The following is a 22975-nucleotide window of genomic DNA, read 5'->3' as shown; positions in this document are numbered from 1 at the left end:
GACTTCATTCCAAATTTAGTAACGTTTCAAACAAAAATCCGTCGCAGATCCAAACTTCAGGTACGGATGACGCACGTAAAAGAAACGCAGAATGTAACATCGGGATGCTGGAAGTAACAGGAAGTTACAGGAAGTGACGGGAACGATTACGAGTACTCCAATGATTCACCGAGTTAAGTCTTTGACATATGACGCCCATATAGACCTCAGTTTTAAAAACACCGATAACACGAAGCACTGATCAGGAAACTCTGACGTGAAGAAAACAAACTTTAGCTTCGACACACACCAACGATTTCTTTTTAACTGATACATGTTTGAACCACACAGCCTGTTTCACACTGAAGGTACCTGCAGCAAACAGGGGTGAGTCGAAGGGGGGGGCGCGGGGTGTACCAGACCATATTAACTTCAAGGCTTTGCAACTTTTTTCAGGTTTAAAGTGAAAATAAAACATTATATTCATTCATAATATTAAAATTATACAAATAACAGCTTTTTCACAAGTAAATAAAAATGTGTGGGCAGGGCTGGACTGCTGATCTGGCCCACCGGGCACTTTCCTGGTGGACCAACCTGATTAAAACCTAGAAATATAGATTCTGATTATAGACCACAGTGATCACAGCCACCCGGATCATGCCAGTCCAGGCCCTGTATGGACCAGTAAAGCTCTGAGCCACTGAGCCGAGGGGTTGGACAGGAAACCATTATTAATATTAATTAACGTCTATGCCAACGTCTTGTTTTCAGCAGCACAAACTTCAGGATGCTTTTCTTCAGTGCAGCCAACACATTCACCACCACATCAGTGTCATTCACTCACAAACAGACTCACACCAGCTCTACCTCATGCAAGCTTTCTAACACTGTCCGAGCTCTTTTTGCTTCCTACAGCCGTCCAACGAGACACAGCAGATTTGTTTATGCCTTAGTTTAGATTACATATGTCTTTATTTATTTTACTTTGACTGGACTTGAGATTATTTATATATTTTTGCATTTAAGAAGATGTTTTCTTTATAACAAATTTTAATATGGAACATGATTACAATCAAAAGTTGTTTTGGGGTTTTTGACAGATGTTGTATGCAGTTAAACTTTAGTTCTTTTTAATGAGCAATGTTTATTATTATCATCATATAGCTGCAGCCCTAGAAATGAATATGTGAAAATCAAAAGAAGTGGGGTTTATATCTTTTTTATGAACATATAGATTGGTAACCAGTCGTGATGATGAATTGTTAAATGAGTATTAAAAACTAATTATGAGGACTATTAAAAATCTGTTTACCAACATATTATTCTTTTGACGCGTAGTCTCAAGAACGCACAGAACCTACTGAAATTGATTCCAACCATCTTTCCATTTCCTCAGGTTCTAGTCCAGCTTTGTTTGCTTCCATGTGAAACAGGATGCTCTAAAGTCTGCTCTATGAAAGTGAAACATTTAAATTATTGTGGCTTTAAAACTACAAACACGTGAAGGTATTCTTTGTGATCAGTAAAAGTCTCAGCAATCTTTCTACAGCAAACAAAAAAACAAAAAATAAATCCATCAAATTCAATTCAGTTCAGCTTTATTTATATAAACATGGGATGACAGATATATACAGGATATTTCTAACTTTAGAGATGTTGAACAAATGGAAGAAAGCAGTCTTACATATTTGTTTAATATGTGCGTTGAAGGACATGTCCTGGTCAAACATGACTCCAAGGTTACTCACAGCGTTACTGGAGGCCAAGGTAATGCCATCCAGAGTAAGAATCTGCTTAGATACCATATTTCTAAGATTTTCAGGGCCGAGTACAATAACCTCAGTTTGATCTGAATTAAGAAGCAGAAAGTTAGCGGCCATCCAGGTCTTTATGTCTTTAAGACATTCCTGCAGTTTAACTCATTGGTGTGTGTTATCTGGCTTCATGGACAGATAGAGCTGGGTGTCATCTGCATAGCAGTGTAAATGTATGCTATGTCTTCTAATGATGCTGCCTAAGGGAAGCATGTATAATGTAAACAGAATTGGTCCTAGCACTGAACCCTGTGGAACTCCATAATTAACCTCAGTGTGTGAAGAGGACTCTCCATTTACATGCACAAACTGGAGTCTATTAGATAGATATGATACAAACCACTGCAGCACAGTACCTGTAATACCTACAGCATGTTCTAATCGCTCTAATAGGATATTATGGTCGACAGTATCGAACGCTGCACTGAGGTCTAGCAGGACAAGCACAGAGATGAGTCCACTGTCAGAGGCCATAAGAAGATCATTTGTAACCTTCACTAAAGCGGTTTCTGTGCTGTGATGAGCTCTGAAACCTGACTGAAACTCTTCAAATAAACCATTCCTCTGCAGATGATCTGTTAGCTGTTTGACAACTACTCTTTCAAGGATGTTTGATATGAAAGGAAGGTTGGAGATTGGCCTATAATTAGCTAAGACTGCTGGGTCTAGAGATGCTTTTTGAGTAAAGGTTTAAAGCTGTGACCCTAAAAGGCCTGTAGACCATAACAGCAAACACAGAGTTGTTCTTATTTTCTTCAATCAGTGACGAATAGTAAGATGTTCAAGCTCTATGGAGGGCTTTCTTACAAAGCAGCAAACTATTTCTCCAGGCTAAACGATGATCTTCTAAATCAGAGTTATACCAGGGAGTCAAGCACTATGAATGAGATAATCATCTCTGTAGGAGCAGAGTTTCTTTAACTGCTCTATGTCGTGTTGAAGATAAGAGCAGAGGAATCACTTCCTCAATCTTAGTTACAGCTGATCACAGCCTGCACACAACAGAGCCGACAGCTCTACAGCCCCCTGCTGAATTCCACCTTAACCCCCGACTACGTTCATTTCTCTGTCAAACTCGCTGAGATAGAGTGTAAGCAACAGCACATGGCTTTTTCATTCGCTCCGTTTCCCCTGACTGTTTCTTTGTATCTGTGTGTGTATTAGTATTATAATCATGCTTACTGTGGCAGCTGAAGCTTAGCTTAGCGCTGCACAAAATCAGGCAGAGCTGCAGTCTGACTTTTACAAACACTTGGGATAGAAATGTGGCTCATTCTGATTCGCTGTCATTTCCCAGTCTGTAGTTCACAGGAATCTTTCGTTTTTTTTGTTTTTAATTATATTTATGGCAAACACCTAAAATGACTCAAAAAGAATTATTACAGAAAGACTAGATTGTTTCGGTTAATTGGTTACTTCCATCCCTGAGTAATGCTGAACTGTAACAACCACAGAAAAGACAATAAAAAAGAAAACATGAAAAGTTTTAGAGGCTCTTAGACTGTTAGCTATGTACATTAAATATTAATATCAGTCACTTATATTTATAACATTTCAAGCAGCTAAAACAGCTCGTTTACAGTACGTGTGAGATAGAAAAGGATTATTTTGAACTGTCTTTCATACAAAGTTACTCTCGCGGAGCCCAAGAACACACACGGAGCTGCAGATAAAGCCACCTCTGAATTAATTAAAGGAAACTAAATCACATGTGATATCATATAAAAACTGGATAATATGCTGCGTACCCAACCCTGTTACACACCGGAATAAAAACACATCATTCCAAGCACGAACCTCGGAAATTGACCTGCTGTAAAACACAGCTATGTGCTGCAGATTGGATGTTAAGTATATTATGAGACTATTTTATCCAAAAGAAAGTCTGTTTGTCATCTGCACGGAGAAGGACTCACTAACCTCACGAGCTGACGCAAGTAGCCTGAATGTCCGTCGCTGCCGTTTTTACAAATATGAATATTTACAGTTTCCAAATTCGAGTGACAGATGAAAGAGGCACACGTGTCAGGAAGGGCACCCGAACCACAATGTGCGGCGCTTTCCTGTGAAGTCATGTTTTTAAAGTATTTTTTGGAGTATTTAGGCAGATTTATTTATGTTAAAGTAGTTTCATTAATAACCCACCTACTGATGAATGTAATGATGCGAGTGCTGAGCTGATGCAGATCAGGACTGATTGATTATCAGCCGAGCAGCTGACTGACTGTAAGACGACGGTCTCTCCTCACAGAGACAAACACACTAGTCCTGCCGCTTCGATGGAGCCGAAGCACATCCTCACTCGCTCCCTCCTGCCTCATAAAGTTGGAGGAAGTGATGCGTCCTCTCGATTTCCTTGAGAAAGATGTGGAGATGAAGCATCTCTTCTCTGTCTCACACAGGTGGAGGTGGCAGCCCTCCTGCTCACAGCCTCATGCAGACTTTGCACTTTGCAATGCTCCTCCTCTGCTCTTGGTCATTGGTCAGCATCGCCGGGTCGGTCAGGGTGGTCAGCCAGAAACTGTACATGTTGGCAAAGAAGTGGCAGGTTCCACGAGGCCCCTGACACTCCACGAATGGCTGGGCCTTGTATGCTTTCAGACAGCTACCTGATGATGTCAGAGGCTGGCCGCCACCTTCATCACCTGCACCTGTATGCTATTAGACACACGGGAAATTACATCATCATCTGCACAGAGCTCACATTTCAGATGATTGTGGTATCATTACGACTGGTAAGTTTAGTCTAAATTTCAGCGAAGTTTAAGAGTTTAACTCTGGTTTACATAAGTAAAGTTTAATGTAGCTTAGACTTAGGTTTTAGTCTACACAGTAGCACCAGTAACAGCAGTAGCAACGTAGTTTAATAATCTGGCACCACTGCAGTACTCACCATGACAAAGGAGTATCCGTCCCACAGTTCTGTCCAGTTTTCGGGACACTCCACAGACTGTCTGGACTGGCTGTGCACTGCGATGGGTAGGGATGGGGCTTCACACACCACACAGCGGCTGATGTAGTTTTGGATGCTGGGTCCACTCACGTGTTCACGTGGGACAGGCTCCATCGTCGTTAGCCAATAGGATTTATCATTACGACTGGCGTAAGAGCAGGTACGCTTGTTACATGGAGCGAAGGGCAAGGTGGAAAAGACACGCATGCACGACCCCGGCTGACCTGGAAATACACGCAACACATTTCAATTAGTCCCAAACACATCCAGCAGAGAAACAAATCCGGTCGTAAAGTCTGACGTCACTAGCCGTGTCTGGGCCTAAACTCCGCTGCAGGTCCATATATCAAACGATCACTATGGCATTACTGAGAGTTGAAAAACTGTCTAAAGTCTTTCATCTTTAATAAAATGATCAGCGTTCTGCTCTACCAGGTGTAACAATCGAGTTTAACATCCAGGCATCCATGAAAACGGAATTTATGACATTTAACGGAGTTAGAAGTTAGCAGGGAGTTAGCTCGCTAGCTTCTATCTAAATACAATATAGCATGTCCTGACTGCGGGGTTTTGGAAACAAATTCAAACGTACAGCTCTGTTATCACTTCCAGCATAAATGAAGACAGAAAACTAAACAGCAGTGACGTTTGTAGGGTTACTGAAGTTGGGCTAGCTGCTATATAATGATGTGCTACGTGACCGCTAGCGACACAGCTATGTTAGCATAATATAAACAAGCTAACTTTTTTTCCACTCGATAAAAGTTAACGTGAGTGTTCTCGGTGGTCAGGAACAAATGTAATCGCATGGCAGGATGCTGTAAAAGGACCAAACTTCAGCCAGGAGAACAACTGAGATAATCCATCCACAATACGAGGTTAGTCATTCATATACTGCTGCATGGGCTGGGCTGTAGTTACATCATATGGTTTTAAAAACTGAGCTTAAATAAATGATTAGCGGTAATAAAAGCCGAGGGAGGTCAACGGTGATCACTGACTGTTTTAGGAGCTTTTTGAGATCAAATAGAAGAAAATACAAAACATTAAACATGTTAACAACACAAAATCCATATTAAACGCAGACTACTTTAGGCCCGGAAGTAGGATTCGTCACGTCATCACTTAACGACCGGATTGTGAGCGTCTAGCTATCAGGTAATCAAGAGGAGATTCTGGCCGATCGCTGAACCTCAGATTCTGGAGAACTGATATAGATCAGAGGGGTTCTTTGAGCCATCCCACATCGGTGTCGTGGACTTGGCTTTAACAAGCAGATTATGAAGAATAGGAACCTCAGAGAGCCTCAGAGGAAGGAGGCCCAGGGCAGATCCAGTATACCTCTGAGACCACAGACATCTTTGGGAGATGGTGGTTGATCTGAACAAGGAGACCTCTGACTGTTGTTGACATTTGACCTTCACAAAACTCTCAGCCATTTGTTGGCAGGTAAATCTATTGTGGAGATTATCACAGTGTAGATAAGTGGAATTACTGGAATTCTTAGCTAACGATATCTATAACATGAGTTAGCATGGGATTTGTTAGCGTGTGGTTAAAGTGTGTGTGGATGATATAGATGTTAGGCATGTAAAGCTATAGCTTTGTAATTCTATATATCCCATTAGACCTCGAAACACATGATCTTCAAGAACAAGCTAAGGGACAAAACTTAGAGGAGAAAGCTCGGGACTATCTTTCTGCCTGACGAAGGAGATGTTGATGTCCCAACATGTGACAACAAAACACCCACTTAAACTATTTTTTTGGAAGTTGTTTCACACTTATTTTTAAATCTTAATAAACCAATGTGATCTTAGGAACAAATTAATTCCAAACTAATGCAACATATTTGGTTCAAATGGCCTCAGTAAAGTTAAGCTGGTGTTCATTCCCTTATCCTGGTCTAATGAGATGTTTGAGGGTTTGTGACCTGGTGGAGGAGAAACTGTTTACTGGGCCAAAGGTGAGTCACAAGAAAGTAACGCCTGGGAACGTCCTGCACTGAGCGGTTTTGGAATAAGAGTTTGCTTTGGGATTTATAAATATGTACTTACCCAAGTCCTGAGTGTGTGCCCGCTCCTGGCCTTCCAGATACAGCAGACTGAATCCTTCCCACAGGGTGTTCATGTTGCCTGGACACCTGGGAGTGTTTGCACTTTGACTGTGCACCACCAACAAGCCCAAGTTCAGTTCTTTGGTTGGTCCGTGAGAACCCTTTTCACCTTCTGGACCACGGTTACCTACGACCCAAAGACCATAACAGTAAGTGATGTTACAAACGCCCATGTCCACACTTTGGCTTTTGCTTTGTTGAGCCCATCTAGAAGCTACAACAGCTCTGTGGTGTTGTTGGCAGTCAAAGCAGATTTGAGCTGGTCTTGTTGGTTATGACAGTCCCAGTCCGAGTAGGTTCTCAGTCATCCAGGTGATGGCAGTTTAAGGAGCTTGGAAAGAAAGCTGGCCTTCTTTAACACAGCCCCAGTTCCTGAATCATGTGGTTCTTGGTTCTCGACCAGCAAAGGTTCCTTGAACTGCTTCAGTAGAAATGTGGTAAAAGTCAGACAGGGAGAGGTCTCACCTTTCTGTCCCACTACTCCACTCTCTCCTGGCAGGCCTGGCTCTCCTTTGTCTCCTTTTAGACCAGGGGCTCCATCGCAGCCTTTACATCCCTGAGGTCCATAATCTCCCTTATCACCTGAAACAGGTCATCAAGCATCACAACAGTCAGCTACACTGACATTAGATCTGATGTTAGGAGTAATTTGACATCAGAAGGTTTTATTTTGAAACCTCACCTCCGGGAAGCTAGTCTTTATAATGATTACTTTTTGGGATGACTACAGTCAAATCTAACAATCAGAGGTTTTTGTAAGATAAGAATCTGATATGATTATGTGAGTTCTGCCCTTTCTCACCTTTAGGACCACATGGGCCTTGTTCTCCATTCAGGCCAGAATGTCCAAATTGACCAGTTGAGCCAGTTTCTCCAGGAGGACCCTTTGGAGGTGATATGAGTTCAGGATCTAAGGTGTCACCCTTTTCCCCCTTTGGTCCATGATCTCCAGGAGATCCAGGAAGTCCTGGAGATCCACACTGACCAGGAACACCCTTACAACCTCGAGGGCCAGGTATTCCCAACAAACCACTATCGCCTCTCATACCTGATCACACAAATTCACAGAGACGTGTTATCTAAGTGAGCATGACATCAAAAATACACAACAGCTGTGTTTCCATCCAAAAGTTTCTATCTGTTGACATTCAGTTTTTTCAGCCCTCAGAATTACCACAATGACCCTTTACCTTCATGTGGGGAGCACAAAAACCGAGCTATGCATTAATCTCTGTGTAATGATACCTCTTCACTCAGAGCTGCACGTGGATGTTAAAGCCACTGTTGTCTGTTCGGTCTTTCAAGTTCTTTCGTAATATGATGCTGTGTTTTGGATTTCAGTTTAAACTTGTAGCTTGACCGCGGGCCACGATTTTTTAGGGATGTCATCACTTCTGGTAAGAAATCCATTTTAAAATTATTTTGTTTTATTTTAGTTTAAAGGACCATTACCTTAAAATTATGTTTGTCTCAAACACAAGAACTATTCTAAATAACAACAGTTGTGTTGTAAAGTTGATTCAAATAACGGTAACAGTATAACTGCCTTCTTTGTCATGGTCCTGGGTGCTTTGGCCCACCTTTTGGGCTTAATGTTTTTTTGAGTTATAATGTGTTAGTTGTCTGTTATTTAGTATCAAGCTTATCTTTGTATTTGTTATTATGTTTAGTTAGATTTGAGTCCATGTTGACTGGTCGAGGTGTCTCGTCTCCTTCCTGTTTACATGTTTCCCTCCCTGTGGTTGGTTCCATGTCTCCAGTGTCTGCATGCTTGTATGTTTCTCCAGCCTGTCATGCCTCGCTCAATCTCTAGCTCGTGTTGCCACAGTCTACATCTCACTATGTTTCCTGTTTTATTTTGACAGTCCGTGTTCCATGTTCAGTGTGTTTAGTTTTGCTTCCCCTGTGTCGTCCTGTTCATTTGTGTCAGCTGTGTTTCCCATGCGTTTCCACTTCCCTTGTTACTCATCTGTCTATTTAAGTCCTCTGTCTCCATCTGTTCACTGTTGAGTTCTCTGTTTCACGTTCATGGTTCGTGTCGTCAGCACTTTCAGGTTTCATTTTTTAGTTTTTCCCAGTTTAGGTTTTGTTAGTTCTTGTTCTGTTAATGTTGTTGCTTATTTTCTTTATTGTGTCAGTTTCATCGGCCACATCCTGTGCGTTCTGCTTTTGTGTTCACATCCCACCGGCTACCCGGCCGTAACATTCTTGGCCAAACACGATGAAGTTAGAAAGCTACATTCAGAGTTTAGGTCCTTTTCTTGGTTCTTTGTTGTAGTTTTTAACCCAAACTGAAAAAGAGGATAAAATGCATCCACTGGTGGTTTTCTCAGCATCACAGTGTTTTTACGTTTGAATAAAGTCTGAATTTATCATTTCAGCAGAAATGCACCACTCAGAATTTTGTTGTTGAAGGACTGAGAAAAGATGACTTACAGCTCCACACCAACGAGTAGAAATGCTATGATCCCCACAAACAGTTATCAGTTGTCCCTTTGTAACCCAACCATCATCTGTCATCTAATGAAGATCACTTTTAGTTGTTTTTTTTCCAACAGTAATAGGGTCGATCAAGATATTCACTTAATAATATACCAGCTAATGTATTCCCACACCGCACACGTTCATGTAACCCACAACTGAGATCTGTCAGGTTGTGAAGTGAATTGTGACCAACAGAATAAGTGTCAGCATCATTTTTGTTGTGTTGTTTTTGTTGGACTCTAACCTTTCTGTCCTGGGTATCCGGTGCAACCTTGTGTTCCTATATGTCCTGGGCATCCTCTTGGTCCCTTTGGCCCTTGGCATCCCACGTTACCATTGTCCCCAATATCCCCATGAATTGGAGGGTTTTGACCAGGATCCCCGATCTCACCAAGACTCCCTGAAACATCAGTCCTGTGTCAGAGGTCATCCAGCATGATCTGTCACTTAAATTTAAATAAAACTGTATATTAACTTGGGCTAAGAAGCATTTTAGCCACTGAATGAGTATAATTTCATAAACTAGAAGATGTTACCTTTCAAATCTCTTACATGCATTTAGGCCGTATAAATCTTCTGTTACAAAATGCCAAAAACATGAAAATTGCTGGATAATCGTGAACCTTTCTATGACCTATTAAGAAACATTTAGGTTATGGTGACCTGGCTGATTTTAAAAAGTTAGTCTCAAGTCTGACCTGGCTCTCCATCTTGGCCTGGACAGCCAGGATCTCCACAGGGCCCTTTGATAGGAGTTTTGCAGTCTGGTCCAAGTTTACCTGGAGGTCCACATTTACCTGGAGGCCCTACAATAGCACAGAGAGGCGTATAACTGACCAAGAATAAAGGATAAGGTCGGATTTTTAGATTTACATATTCAGCAATTCAGCAGGAGATCATCATATTGGTACAGACCTTTGGTTCCGAAGGGGCCTTTGTATCCTGGTGGTCCAGGTTGAGATGTACCGCAAAGACCTTGATGCCCTGGAGGACCTTTATCTCCTGGTGGACCCAAGGAACCTTCAACACCTGGAAAGCCCCGACCTGAAAAAACAGACCAAATGAAAATGTGTTATAGAATTTATAGAAAGTAATTTTAAGATCTATGAGGAGAATTAATGTCTCATAATCATTAGTAAGTTCACAATAACAACAGCTATATTCTGCTCTGCAGGTGGACCTTTGGTCAAGATCTCTAAAACAAAATCTGTACCTTTCTGAACTAAACCCAGTCAGAATTTTGAACCCCAACTCTGCCAGGATAAGTTAATTTTTTTACACAACTTAATAGATTTAATCTAATAATATACCAGACGACATTACAACAACACGAACATGCAGAACTTTTCTTAGTGTTCTTAGAAATGTGAAGCGAGAGGCTCCAGTGGCCATCATTGATCCAGAGCCCAGAGCAGGAAACACTGAAGGAAACGTGAAACTGTCGGCTAAGAATAAACATAGATTTGGTAAAATTATAATTCACATTGACAGCAGCGACACCTGGTTGCCTGAACCAGAACTTACCAACAATAATATGTAATCGTGCGTAACTCTGCCAAAACAATGTGGGACTCTGTAGTTTTCTCTGGTCCCCTCCCCAATCAGACCAGGAGCGACATGTTTAGCCGCATGTTCTCCTTAAACTGCTGGCTGTCTGAGTGGTGTCCCAGAAACGATGTGGGCTTCATAGATAATTGGCAAACCTTCTGGAAGAAACCTGGTCTTGTTAGGAGAGACGGCATCCATCCCACTTTGGATGGAGCAGCTCTCATTTCTAGAAATATGGACAAATTTATTAAACCCCCCAAAATATGACTATCCAGAGTTGGGACCAGGAAGCAGAGTTGCAGTCTTACACGCCTCTCTGCAGCTTCTCTCCTCCTGCTACCCCCCCAAAAACCCATCTCCATAGAGACTGTGTCAGCTTCCAAACAGACAAAAAACAAACTAAAAACCAGCAACAAACAACTTAAACATAAACAATTACAAAGAAAGAACAATACAGTATCCACATCTGAACCAAAGAGTAACACAGTGAAATTATTAAACATTAGATCTCTCTTTTCTAAATCCGTATCAGAAAACTATTTAATAATTGATCAAGATATTGATTTATTAGAGCTAGCAGAGAACTGGTTACTACGGGAGGAAAATGTTACTTTAAATGAGAATAATAATAATAATAATGAGAATAATAACTGTTAAAATGCCCAACGGACCTGCCCAAGAGGAGAAGTGGCAGCAATCTTGCTCTCCAGTTTATTAACCTCCTAGTACCTGGCATCCACATATGTGGACATCACACCTAGGGTTGACTCTTAGCCTTGGTTACCCTAGCTGGAGACCAGTTTTATCCTTTGTTATCTATCATTCACCTGGGCCTTACTCAGAGTTTCTGTTGAATGTGACGCTCAGTTCAGGTAAAATAAATATTGTGGGTGATTTTAACACCCATGTAAATGTTGAAAACGACCACCTCAACAACATTTTTTATTCAGCTTGACCCAGCTGTCTTTGAATGGATCTCTAATTATAGGCTGATCTGTGATCATCTGCAGAGGAATGCTTTCATTTATGGGGGTGGGGGGTACGGGGACCATTTTAGGGAAAAAACAAAGTAATGTCACATACTGCATTATTGCATCGTAAAGAAAAATGTTCTGTGTATATAGTACTTTGTTGGAGTATGAAACACACCAGTTAGTTAAATTGCAGGATTGTCTGGATTCTTACTCTGGATGGCATTACCTTGGCCTCCAGTAACACTGTGAGGAACCTTGGAGTCATTTTTGACCAGGACATGTCCTTCAATGCACATATTAAACAAATATGTAAGACTGCTTTCTTCCACTTGTGCTACATCTCTAAAGTTAGAAATATCCTGTCTCAGAGTGACGCTGAAAAACTAGTTCATGCATTTATTACTTCCAGGCTGGACGACTGTAATTCATTATTATCAGGAAGTCCTAAAAACTCCCTGAAAAGCCTTCAGCTAATCCAAAATGCTGCAGCAAGAGTCCTGACAGGGACTAGAAAGAGAGAGCAGATTTCTCCTGTATTGGCTTCCTGTTAAATCCAGAATTGAATTCAAAATCCTGCTCCTCACATACAAGGTCTTAAATAATCAGGCCCCATCTTATCTTAATGACCTTGTAGTACCATATCACCCTATTAGAGCACTTCGCTCTCGCTCTGCAGGCCTACTTGTTGTTCCTAGAGTATTTAAAAGTAGAATGGGAGGCAGAGCCTTCAGTTTTCAGGCCCCTCTTCTGTGGAACCAGCTTCCAGTTTGGATTCAGGAGACAGACACTATCTCTACTTTCAAGATTAGGCTTCAAACTTTCCTTTTTGCTAAAGCATATAGTTAGGGCTGGACCAGGTGACCCTGAATCCTCCCTTAGTTATGCTGCAATAGACGTAGGCTGCCGGGGATTCCCATGATGCATTGAGTTTTTCCTTTCCAGTCACCTTTCTCACTCACTATGTGTTAACAGACCTCTCTGCATTGAATCATATCTGTTATTAACCTCTGTCTCTCTTCCACAGCATGTCTTTATCCTGTCTTCCTTCTCTCACCCCAACCAATCACAGCAGATGGCCCCGCCCCTCCCTGAGCCTGGTTCTGCTGGAGGTTTCTTCCTGTTAAAAGGGAGTTTTTCCGTCCCACTGTCGCCAAAGTGCTGCTCATAGGGCGTCATATGATTGTTGGGTTTTTCTCTGTATGTATTATTGTAGGGTCTACCTTACTTGTCATGATCCTGGGTCGTTGACCCAGCGTTTTGTGTTTCTTTTTGGGTTCATCTTGTGTTTGGTGTTTATTCTGATTCTGTATTAATTCTTTGGGTTGGTTGTCGTGTTTATTATCCCTACCTGTGTCTCCCCTCTGTGCTCCGTTCAGGTCCCTGCGTTTTTGTTGTAAAACAGTCTGTGTGTTTCCGGTTTTACTTTGTAGGTCTGCTTCTCATCATGTCCATTAGTGTCAGCTGTGTCCACCCCTGCATGTCATCTCCTCATTACCTAGTGTGGATTTATAGTGTGTGTTGGCTTCTGTTCATCGTCGGATCGTCTGTGTTTCTCGGTGTAACTGCGTCTCTCTGCATTCTCTGCATTCTCCGTTTCATGCTTAGGTTTGTCATTAAGTTTTCCAGTCTAGGTTTTTTCAGTCATTCGTCTTTTCTCTCTACCTGTTCAGTCGCTCCACTTCTGTAAATAAAACATCACTCTCATCACCAGTCAACTGCCTGCATTTTGGGTCCTTTTCCTCCTACACCACACGGCTCACCCCGCCAGCCGTGACATTACTACCTTAATATAAAGACCTTGAGGCGACTGTGATTTGGCGCTATATAAATAAAATTGAATTGGTGTGTGTACCTCTGGTCCCAGTGGCCCCCTTCTCTCCTTTCAGTCCGTCCAGTCCATGAAGTCCCAGCGGTCCAGGAGGACCTGGCACAACAAAACAAAACCATCTCACACACTGTTTCTGCAGATCTGAGGGACCCACAATGTCTGTGGATATTTCTTTTTTTTCCTCTTTTTTTGTTACAGTCAGTACAATTCATTGTTCTTGCATTTTTAAAATACCTGTAGCACATTTATAAACAAAAATGTTCTTTCTTTTCTGTTATAAAAAGCCCGCCTAACAACCTACAGAGCCTCGTGAAACTAGACTGATACTTGTTTTTCTGCTGCAGAGGAACAGCTCGTTGGAGTTTCTATAGTGAAGAGCTGAAGGTGGCTGGAGTTTGGTGACTTCATGCTCCACATGCCTTAACCTCCTAGGACCTGGCGTCCACATATGTGGACATCACACTTTGGCTTATTTACACCAAAATATTCAATTTTGGTGTAAATAAGTTCAGATCTAACAGCTGAACACACCCGTGGTCTTTCTACAATAGACATCAAATATTGTCCCACATCTGTAGCAGAAGGTCCCATGATGGTGGCTTGCAGGTTGTTTTGCTTTCACTCTTCTGTCCAGTTCATCCCAAACCAGCTCGATAAAACAGCCCCAGCCCGTCACTCTTCCTCCTCCATGCTCCATGCTACACACTGGTACCATCCTTTCACCTACTCAACAGCGTACAAAGATCCTGCGTGATGAACCAAAGATTTCAAATTTGATTCATCAGTCCATAAAACCTTCTTCCAGCCTTCAGTAGTCTAATCGTGGCTCAGACAGCCTCTTTGTCTCATTCTGACGTCTGGCTTTCTTTCTGGAGCTCGTCCCGTCAAACCTGCAGCTCGAAGTCTTCTCTTCACAGCTGAAACTGAGACTTGCTCACTACGACCACTATTTAGCTTCTTGAAGCTGTTGTCCTGTGAGCCGCCGTCACACAGCTGTTAACTCTCAGAAACGTGTGTCTGATTCATTCGTGTCTGTGGGTCTGCAGACCTCTTCCTGTCAGTTTGTTTCTGAGCCTTTGATGCTGAAGGAAACTGGACTCGCTGACACCTTGACTTTCTTTGCAGTCTCTCTGTAGGACAGACCCACATTTCTATGATGGTCTGTCTCTCTTGTTAATTTCCTTTTTCTCACCGTTTTTGTAGCATCACACTACTTTCTGCAGTACAGTACTGTTCAGCTGATGCTGACGAGTGTATGCTACCACAGTGTGTCCAGCACTGCTTTATGCAGACAGAGGGGGCTGTCGCTGGAGTTAGTTGGTAGCATCAGCTTTCAAGACTTGATCAACCTCCATAATTCTGAAATGTACATCATTTTTCAGCTTTGGGTAACCTTGGTTTTTTTTTTTTAACCTCTGGCAGTTCACCACTTTTCCCTTTGTACCATTTCAAGCTGTTCACTGGACTTGAACGACTTGACTTATAATGAATAACTGAAACATCAGGTGTTCTAAAACCTTTAACTGGTAGTGTGTACATATATATTTTTACCTGGCAAAGCCAAACGGAAATCTTACAGAACAAGTTTAATGCTAAAGCTGAAGAAAGACTTGATTTACAGCTGAAATTTGATCTGAACAGTCTCTATCTCGACCTCTAAAGCGCCGAATCAGCAACCTGACTCGTGTTAAAAAAACTAAAGGCTCCAGATTAACCGTCCTTTAACCCTTGTTACTTGAAATTGTAAAGTAACTGACTTTAAATTAGGTTCTAACCTTTGAGTCCTCGGTAGCCTTCGTGTCCTGGAGGACCATCACCCCCACTTTTACCTTCAATACCTGGAGTACCTGGTTGACCCCTGGGACCTGGGGGCCCAATCACACCTGACAGAGAAAACAGTTTTAATAAGGTCATGGATAACCAATGAGTTATAAACTCTTTATCACTGAAAATACATCTATGTACCTCCAGGACCGATGTTTCCATGGTGTCCTTTCTCTCCTTTGGATCCTTTCTCTCCTGGAGCCCCAGTAAAACCCAACCCTCCCGGATCTCCAGGAGATCCAGGAGGCCCTGAGAGGAAGAGAAACAGGAATTAACACCTGATTCATTCTCCTGTTTTTTTCCTTACTCTGGTTACTTTTAACTTAAACATCAAACTTCACGCTGCACAGCCAGAAACAGATCATCACCTAGGTGCCCCTTGTCTCCACGAGGCCCCCTTTCTCCATTTGGACCAGGGCAACCAACAGACTCCCCTTTATTACCTGAAACACAAGCACACTTTTCACTACAGCCTGCACAACAAAGGAACACATGAAAAACATTACCATGACTGGGTGACCTTGTACCTTTGGGACCTTTACATCCTGGGGGACCAGGCTCACCAGGTTTCCCTGAGCATCCTTTGTCACCCTGCAATCGCAAAATTAACAGATCAATATTTCCTGCTACTCTTTCTGAACATTTTTTGAGCAAATCAAAGTCTTAAACTGAAAAGCTTACTGTGCACCACTTCAAGGCAAAGAGTGCTCTTTTTGCTCATTTCCCAAGTATTTATTGTAAACTAAATGGCCTTTTCAGTCATTTGCTACCCCAAACAATAGAGTTTAACTATAAAGTTATTTGCTGGAATGTTAGCAGTAATGTAGGCACTGTACTGGACCACTGGAGGAGAACCGAGGCCTGAGGTAAAGCTTTTGATTTACCAGATTTATCTTCACCTATGATTGTGAGCAGCTCAGAAACATAAATACGTAAACATAAAAAATCATTTAAAAACAGTTTCCTCCTAGCTGGGCTTGAATATCCTGAGTCGCAGCTGAGAGCATCCAAACATTCTGATTCTTTCATACAGAAGAAAAAGTTGCTGTAGTTGACTTTTTATCCATGTTATTATCGTCTTAGGTGACCCTGGTTGGCCCAGATGGCAGCATGGCTTGGGCCCTAAATCATCAATGTATACGAGAAACATCTGGATATCTGGTTCTTTAATAAAAAGGTGAAGGTACAAACAGCCTAAGGATGTTAACCATGACTCCTGAGGTGCAAGTACAAAGCAAGTCTGATGAATGACTACAAAATGCTTTCACATGCACCACAAATGGCGATCGAGATAAAGGGCAGCTTCTGCAACTTTCTTCATCAAGATTTTAATTTGGGTCAGTCGAGTGATGTCTTCAGCTGCCTTACTGGATCTCCAACGTTTCCGGGAAAGCCACAGTATCCTTCAAACCCCTTCAGTCCCGGGGGTCCCGCAGGCCCCTGTTTGCCACAGGGTCCAGGGGGCCCGGAGGGTCCTACAATGCCCGGGGGTCCGTCACACCCTGGATGCCCTGGCTTGCCTGCTGCTCCCTGCATACCTTTGCTTCCTGTAGTGAAAAAAATGTTGGAAATCAGAAAGTTCAGTGCGGACAAAGTCAGTCTGTCACACAGAACCTCCAAAGCATCGTGGGAAATGAAGATTCCACGCTCTTTATTGAGATAAGTAAAGAATTAACTGATACCCAACGTGTTTTGGTTTCTGTCCATAATTTCCTCCTTCATAACAACTGCACTAAGAGTTCTTTATTAACTGGACCTCTGGACTGTGTTTGTGCTGATGGAGCCTTTTGGGGGATTTTTTAAAATCCAATTAACCAATAATATGGCTGTTGTGCACTTAATTGTACTAACAGACCATCCAAGAAGTCTGAGCTCCAGTTTTGGTGAGTGGTATCTATGTCTAACTCTAAGCAAGTCTTTCAGGTGATCAGAGTGGGCCTTCCACTTTCTGATCAATTAGTGCTTAATCCAGGTCATGATACTGCCGCTTGGCAACAAAGTATCATTCTGACCTCGAGGTCCAGTAAATCCAACAGTGGAGGGATGTCCTGGGTCTCCTGTCTTTCCTTTAATGCGGATGTAGTTGGTTGGTCCTGGAGGGCCTGTTGGACCTTGAAAGCCTGCAGGGGACACGCGAGAAATGTTTTAAAAAGGTGAGCTCAAATTAGCTGGATCGTCAACATCCATGTTTCCTCATAAATTACAGGAAGTCTCACTTAATGCATGTTTACAGTAATAGCAGTAATCTTTAGGAACACAGTAACAGTGCTGTGGTAGAATTGTGGCAATTGGTTGTAATGTTACTGTAAAGATATGTGACAATGGTACTGCAGTATCATTGTAGTGTATCACTCTGTATCAGTCTACCCTTCTGTCCTTTTGGCCCTTCGATTCCTTGACCACCATCTCGTCCGTTGAACCCTTTCTCTCCAGTCATGCCTGGATCTCCGGGGACACCAGGCTCTCCAGGGTTCCCAGGCACCCCCTCCCAACCCCGGGGTCCAGTCAGACCTTAAACATGTCAAAATTTGTCTCGTGATCATGTTTTATTCAATAAGACTTGGAACTAGAGCCTGAGGCCATAAGCATAATATTTAGTGAGGTCATAGATCAAATGAAATCGTACATGTATAAAACAAGTGTCTTAATCAGTCTGTGGTTAGGATATATGTACGACTCACCTTTTGGACCACCAGTGCCCTGAAGTCCCGAGCTTCCATTGAGTCCAGGGGGGCCCTGACAACCAGGCTTTCCACGGACACCTGGAAGTCCTGATGCACCCACAGAGCCTTTGGGGCCAATTCCTTCAGAACCAACGTTGCCGATCTCCCCTTTATCCCCAAAAATACCTGAAAGTGATGACATCATAGTCAGAACTTACTGGAACTACTGTGATAAAAAATATTTGTCAAAGATAAAAAGCAAAATAACCAAAGAAACTAAAGTTAAGTAAAACCTAATAACATTAAAAGCTGCCGGGTGAATAAAGTGAGCTTGTTTACCTTGGGCTCCAATAGATCCCGGAAAGCCCGACTGGCCCATGGTACCAGGTTTTCCTGGATCACATCGGTTCGATGTGGGTCCTGAGCAGCCAGTTACACCGGGGGCTCCATCATCTCCTTTCTGACCCTTTGCTCCACGACATCCATGGAGACCACCGATACCTGTACAAAAACAAGAAATGATTCAAGTGTCCTTTCTTTAACTCAGCATCATCCACCAGTTGTAATTTGGGTTTTGCAAACAGCTGAAGAGTTTATACAAATGGCTGGATGCTAACTGAACCTTAACCAAAATGCACTGGTGAGCTAAAATGCTGTTATCAAGACTGGTGCTTTTATTCTAAACATGGTAGGGATATGTTTAAACGCAGTAAAACCACAGCACAGTTTATCTCTCTATCTTGTACACAGAAAATTGTGATGCAAAAAATAAAATACAAAGTAAATGGACCTCCCAGAGCACGATGTTGTGGATCGGTACAATTAGCCGGAGATGTAAATCACCTGGTAGACCATGTTGGCCGGGGTCGCCAGGCACTCCTTTGGGTCCTTGAGGGCCCCGTGTCCCTGGAAAGCCAATAGAGCCTGGGAGCCCAAAAGCAGAGTCTCCTGTTGGTCCGCTGAGACCTGCAGAGCCTCGAAGTCCTGGAGAGCCTGGTGCACATAAAGTTAAACAGTCTGGAAACAGCTCATAATGGTTTGGGCTTATTGGTAGTCCAAACCTTCTCCCACCACAGAAGTAAGTAAGGAATTGTAGATTAGGATGCTTATCACAGTCACGACTTAGACTTTACTGGGTGCAACTTAAAACGAGCACTTTTTAAAAGTTAGAAACTAGACAGAAACACGGAGCCAGCAGGGCATCACTGATTTTTACAACTGATTCAATTCTGAATCACAAGTTCTCGATTCGATTAAGTTTTGACTCAGACATAAATATTATTATTAGAAAGATTTATCAGCACATATCCATGTTTTATATCTGTGTATAAACCAAAGCTGACACTGAGACTTCATCAGAGGTGTGAGCATCACAGCAGGTGTAACTGAGGATCCAACAGAAAAACATGAAGCAGGTTTTCCTGTTCTGGCTTTTTATAGCAGATGACCTTAAAAATATTCTGCAGTCGATCAAAAACTGAAGCAAACCATGAATCAACATGTGAACATGACCTGATGAGGTTTGATTACAGACACAGCTGAGCAGTCATTTGTAAAAGTTTCCATTCGTCCAGTTTGAACAGCAGAGACGAGGCTTTGCTGTCAGAGGCCGACAGCACTGAACACAGCAGCAGACTGGTGGCTAATAAACAGAGAATAATGCAGGAAACAGAGATTTGATGGTAAACTGGCCCCTGAGTGCTGAGAGAGAGAGAGCTGTGCAGGAAGTACAGCAGCCAAAGTCAGAGGGAGCTCATGAGCATGTTTATCAAACGTGAAGCGCAGTTTGATCTTCTTTTGCTGCTGGTTCAGTCAGTGTTGGTCAGAGTGACGAAACCTGCAGCTTCAGGATCTGTGAGCCGTCGACTCTCAGCACCGACGGCGAATCCGTGCTCTGTGTTTACATCTTTGTGCAGAATCCGTTTACCTGCTTCTCTTTTTAGCCATTTTAGCTGTTGTTGAAATAGTTTTGTGAGCTTCGAGATGAGATGCTGCCATTTCTGGCAAAATACATTTATATTTAAAAATCAATTCAGGATTTAATGAATTGATATTTATTCACCTTATTCACACTAAAATCGAGAATTTGAATGGGGAAATCGATTTTTTAAACCCACTCCTACCAGTAAGCCTCTAATGTTTGGCCATTGAAGCTGTTTAAATTATTCTGCTGGTCGTTGCTGCACAGCAGTGAAAACAGAAAGGCTGGAAGAGTTCCTTCTGGTCCGGGCAGATTTCTGAAGGAATTTCTGACATCTCGGTGAATTCGTTTGCTTCCCAGAGTTTTGTAAACTAACCTTGTAGAAGGTACGTAGAAGTTCATCCTAGAGTTAATTGGGAATTTAAGTTGATTGAGGAACCAGGCCGTGTTGAGAATGATGAGGTTTATCTCTTTTCCTGCGGAACAAACTCATTCGGCTTCCAGAATATGCCAAGTGGTTCCCAGTGAAAACTAACTATTAACGCTCAGGATACTTTCTGGAGACCCTCCAGAGCCAGGCGAACAAAGTTCAAGATCACAGTTGGACGTGAAACAAGCTGCTCCAGAATTCATTGGTACCCAGACCAGCCAGAGCATCAACCAGATCTGGTTTGTGCTGATGCATTGTGGAACTTACCTGGATCTCCATCATAACTGAAGCCTTCAGGTCCTTCATCTCCATAATCTCCAGTGACACCTTGAGGTCCTACAGGAGGAGGAGGGGAAATAATTAAAGGTAACTCTTCTGCTCATGTAACCTACAGGTGAAGATACAGAAGCGGAAGGTTTGCTTGGGTACCTTGTTTCCCAGGTATTCCAGGAAGTCCATCCTTCCCATTGTCTCCTTTAGGTCCATCTGACCCAATGCCACCAGGAAAACCTGGAGAACCCTGGGAACCTGTGTAGCCTGAAAGGTGAGAGAGGTGAGTAGGAAGTACTGTAAACAGGTAAACATAAAGATGTTACAGATCAAATTTACCTGCACTTCCAGGGTCTCCCTTCTCTCCAGGGGCACCTGGTCTTATGGGTCTAAAGGGTGGAGGGTCACCTGGAGGAAGAGGAGGGTTAAGTAGACACCAGTTAGAAGGTTTTGGCGAAAAAAGTTAATGAAAGTGTTCCTATGAACTTTACAAGTACTCAGTGCTGAAGAAAACCCTTAACTCATTTATATTTAATTGTATTTTCAGATTAAGTTTGGTTTTCTCCAAAATATTGAGTTCAGGTCGTCACCGTAAACACCCACAGGTTTCAAGTTGACTCCTTTATATTTCATTTCTGCCTGTTTGGAAAACCTAAATGGAAAAACAAGAGGGGCGAGAGGCAGGGTACACCCTGGACAGGTCACCAGCCTGACACAGGACAAACACACTTACAGGTAATTTAGATTCACCAGTTAACCTAACCTAACTAACTGCATGTCGGAGAACCTGGAAAGAACCCACACAGACGCAGGGAGAGCATGCAAAGTCCACACAGACCAGGTCAGAGTCAGGTGGTGGAACCAACACGCCACCGTGCTGCCCTGGAAACACGTTCAATAGAATAATTCAAAAGCAGAAATGTCTGAAACTTCAATTGAAGTGTAAAATTTTCTAGTTTCCTAAATTTGCCTGTATCAAGTGTTTCATTCTAAAACAAAACCAATCTCAAATCCTCAACCAGGGGTGTCCAACTCCAGGCCTCGAGGGCCGGTGTCGTGCAGGTTCTAGATCTCACCCTGCATCAGCACATCTAAATCAAATGATTAGTTCATTTCCAGGCCTCTGGAGAACTTCAAGATATGTTGAGGAGGTCATTTGGCCATTTAAATCAGCTGTGATGGATCAAGGACACGTCTAAACCCTGCAGGACACCGGCCCTCGAGGCCTGGAGTTCCCCACCCCTGCCCTAAACGATGAGTCGCAGATGACCAACAGATGTTACGTTATCATCCTGTTTGAGAAACATACTCTACTCAAACCCGGGCTTAGACCTTAAAAGGAGTCAGCACTGACAGATGTTGAGAGGACAGGTACTATAAATGTTCAGGTCAGTCCTATGAAAACAGAACCGTATATATGGATTCAGTTGCAAAACTCTGGTTCTCACTTTCTGTGGATTTTACCAAACGTTTTTCGTAACAACGATTCTTACCTTTAACCCCCTTTAACCCTGGGGGGCCACAGGATCCAGTAGGTCCTGGATCCCCAAGGAGTCCACGTTCTCCCACAGCTCCATCTGCATCTGGTCCTCGGGGACCTGGAGGTCCTAAATATCCCTTTAACCCTGTAGTTCCTCTGAGGCCCCTTTCTCCAGGGAAGCTGGAAAAACTCTCACCCTAAGAACAGACAAATTGAGGTCAAGAGACAGAACAGCATGACTGATGGCAGGACAACTGCAAAACAGGGACATTCTGATTATCTCACTGTTTGTCATCCACATTTCTCAACGCTCAACTTTAAGTTATAAACAGATTCATGGATATAACAGATGTGGTGTCAGTGTGTTTTCTGGCATATAGTTGTGATCATTGTCCCGTTGATGCCCCAGTTTGGTCCAAGCTTCAGCTTCGGGATAGATGGCCTCACATTTGACCCTAGACTACATTGGTATACAGAGGAGCTCATAGTCCACTTAGTCCACAGGCTTTCTCCTGTAAACTCTTCCAAACAAGCCAAACTTGTTCAGTCTTTTTCCATCTGTGCTGTCATGAACTTTAAAATTGAAAACGAGGCCTGTAGTGTCTCAGAATCTGAGGCAGAGCTCTTAGGTTTCTGTTGTTTCTTTGAGCATCGAATGGTCCGATCTTGGGATGAACTTGCTGGAACA

At 42.7% G+C, this 22975-nt stretch overlaps 1 protein-coding gene across 1 annotated transcript in view; it reads right to left on the bottom strand.

Annotated features, from left to right (window-relative positions):
• Nucleotides 1–2911: 2911 nt before the first annotated feature.
• Nucleotides 2912–22975, bottom strand: part of col4a4 (collagen, type IV, alpha 4) — a 34489-nt gene continuing 14425 nt past the window's right edge. Inside the window, exons 22-44 of the mRNA XM_040039635.1 lie at nt 22301–22484; nt 21147–21215; nt 20967–21074; nt 20805–20873; nt 19030–19179; nt 18526–18687; nt 18205–18372; nt 17891–18034; nt 17536–17643; nt 16892–17070; nt 16051–16114; nt 15892–15966; nt 15665–15772; nt 15475–15582; nt 13724–13795; nt 10265–10393; nt 10048–10155; nt 9594–9749; nt 7668–7913; nt 7331–7447; nt 6807–6992; nt 4690–4973; nt 2912–4454 (exon numbers count right to left, since the gene is read on the bottom strand). Coding sequence (XP_039895569.1) covers nt 4221–4454; nt 4690–4973; nt 6807–6992; nt 7331–7447; nt 7668–7913; nt 9594–9749; nt 10048–10155; nt 10265–10393; nt 13724–13795; nt 15475–15582; nt 15665–15772; nt 15892–15966; nt 16051–16114; nt 16892–17070; nt 17536–17643; nt 17891–18034; nt 18205–18372; nt 18526–18687; nt 19030–19179; nt 20805–20873; nt 20967–21074; nt 21147–21215; nt 22301–22484 — 3228 coding nt within the window. The 3' untranslated portion in view covers nt 2912–4220. The remainder of the gene's footprint in view (nt 4455–4689; nt 4974–6806; nt 6993–7330; nt 7448–7667; nt 7914–9593; nt 9750–10047; nt 10156–10264; nt 10394–13723; nt 13796–15474; nt 15583–15664; nt 15773–15891; nt 15967–16050; nt 16115–16891; nt 17071–17535; nt 17644–17890; nt 18035–18204; nt 18373–18525; nt 18688–19029; nt 19180–20804; nt 20874–20966; nt 21075–21146; nt 21216–22300; nt 22485–22975) is intronic.

Source organism: Simochromis diagramma, unplaced genomic scaffold, assembly GCF_900408965.1.
Source record: "Simochromis diagramma unplaced genomic scaffold, fSimDia1.1 OVJJ01000031.1, whole genome shotgun sequence".
Classification (NCBI taxonomy): domain Eukaryota; kingdom Metazoa; phylum Chordata; class Actinopteri; order Cichliformes; family Cichlidae; genus Simochromis; species Simochromis diagramma.
The sequence above is the reverse complement of the archived record's forward strand: the minus strand, read 5'-3'. Positions and strand labels throughout refer to the sequence as shown.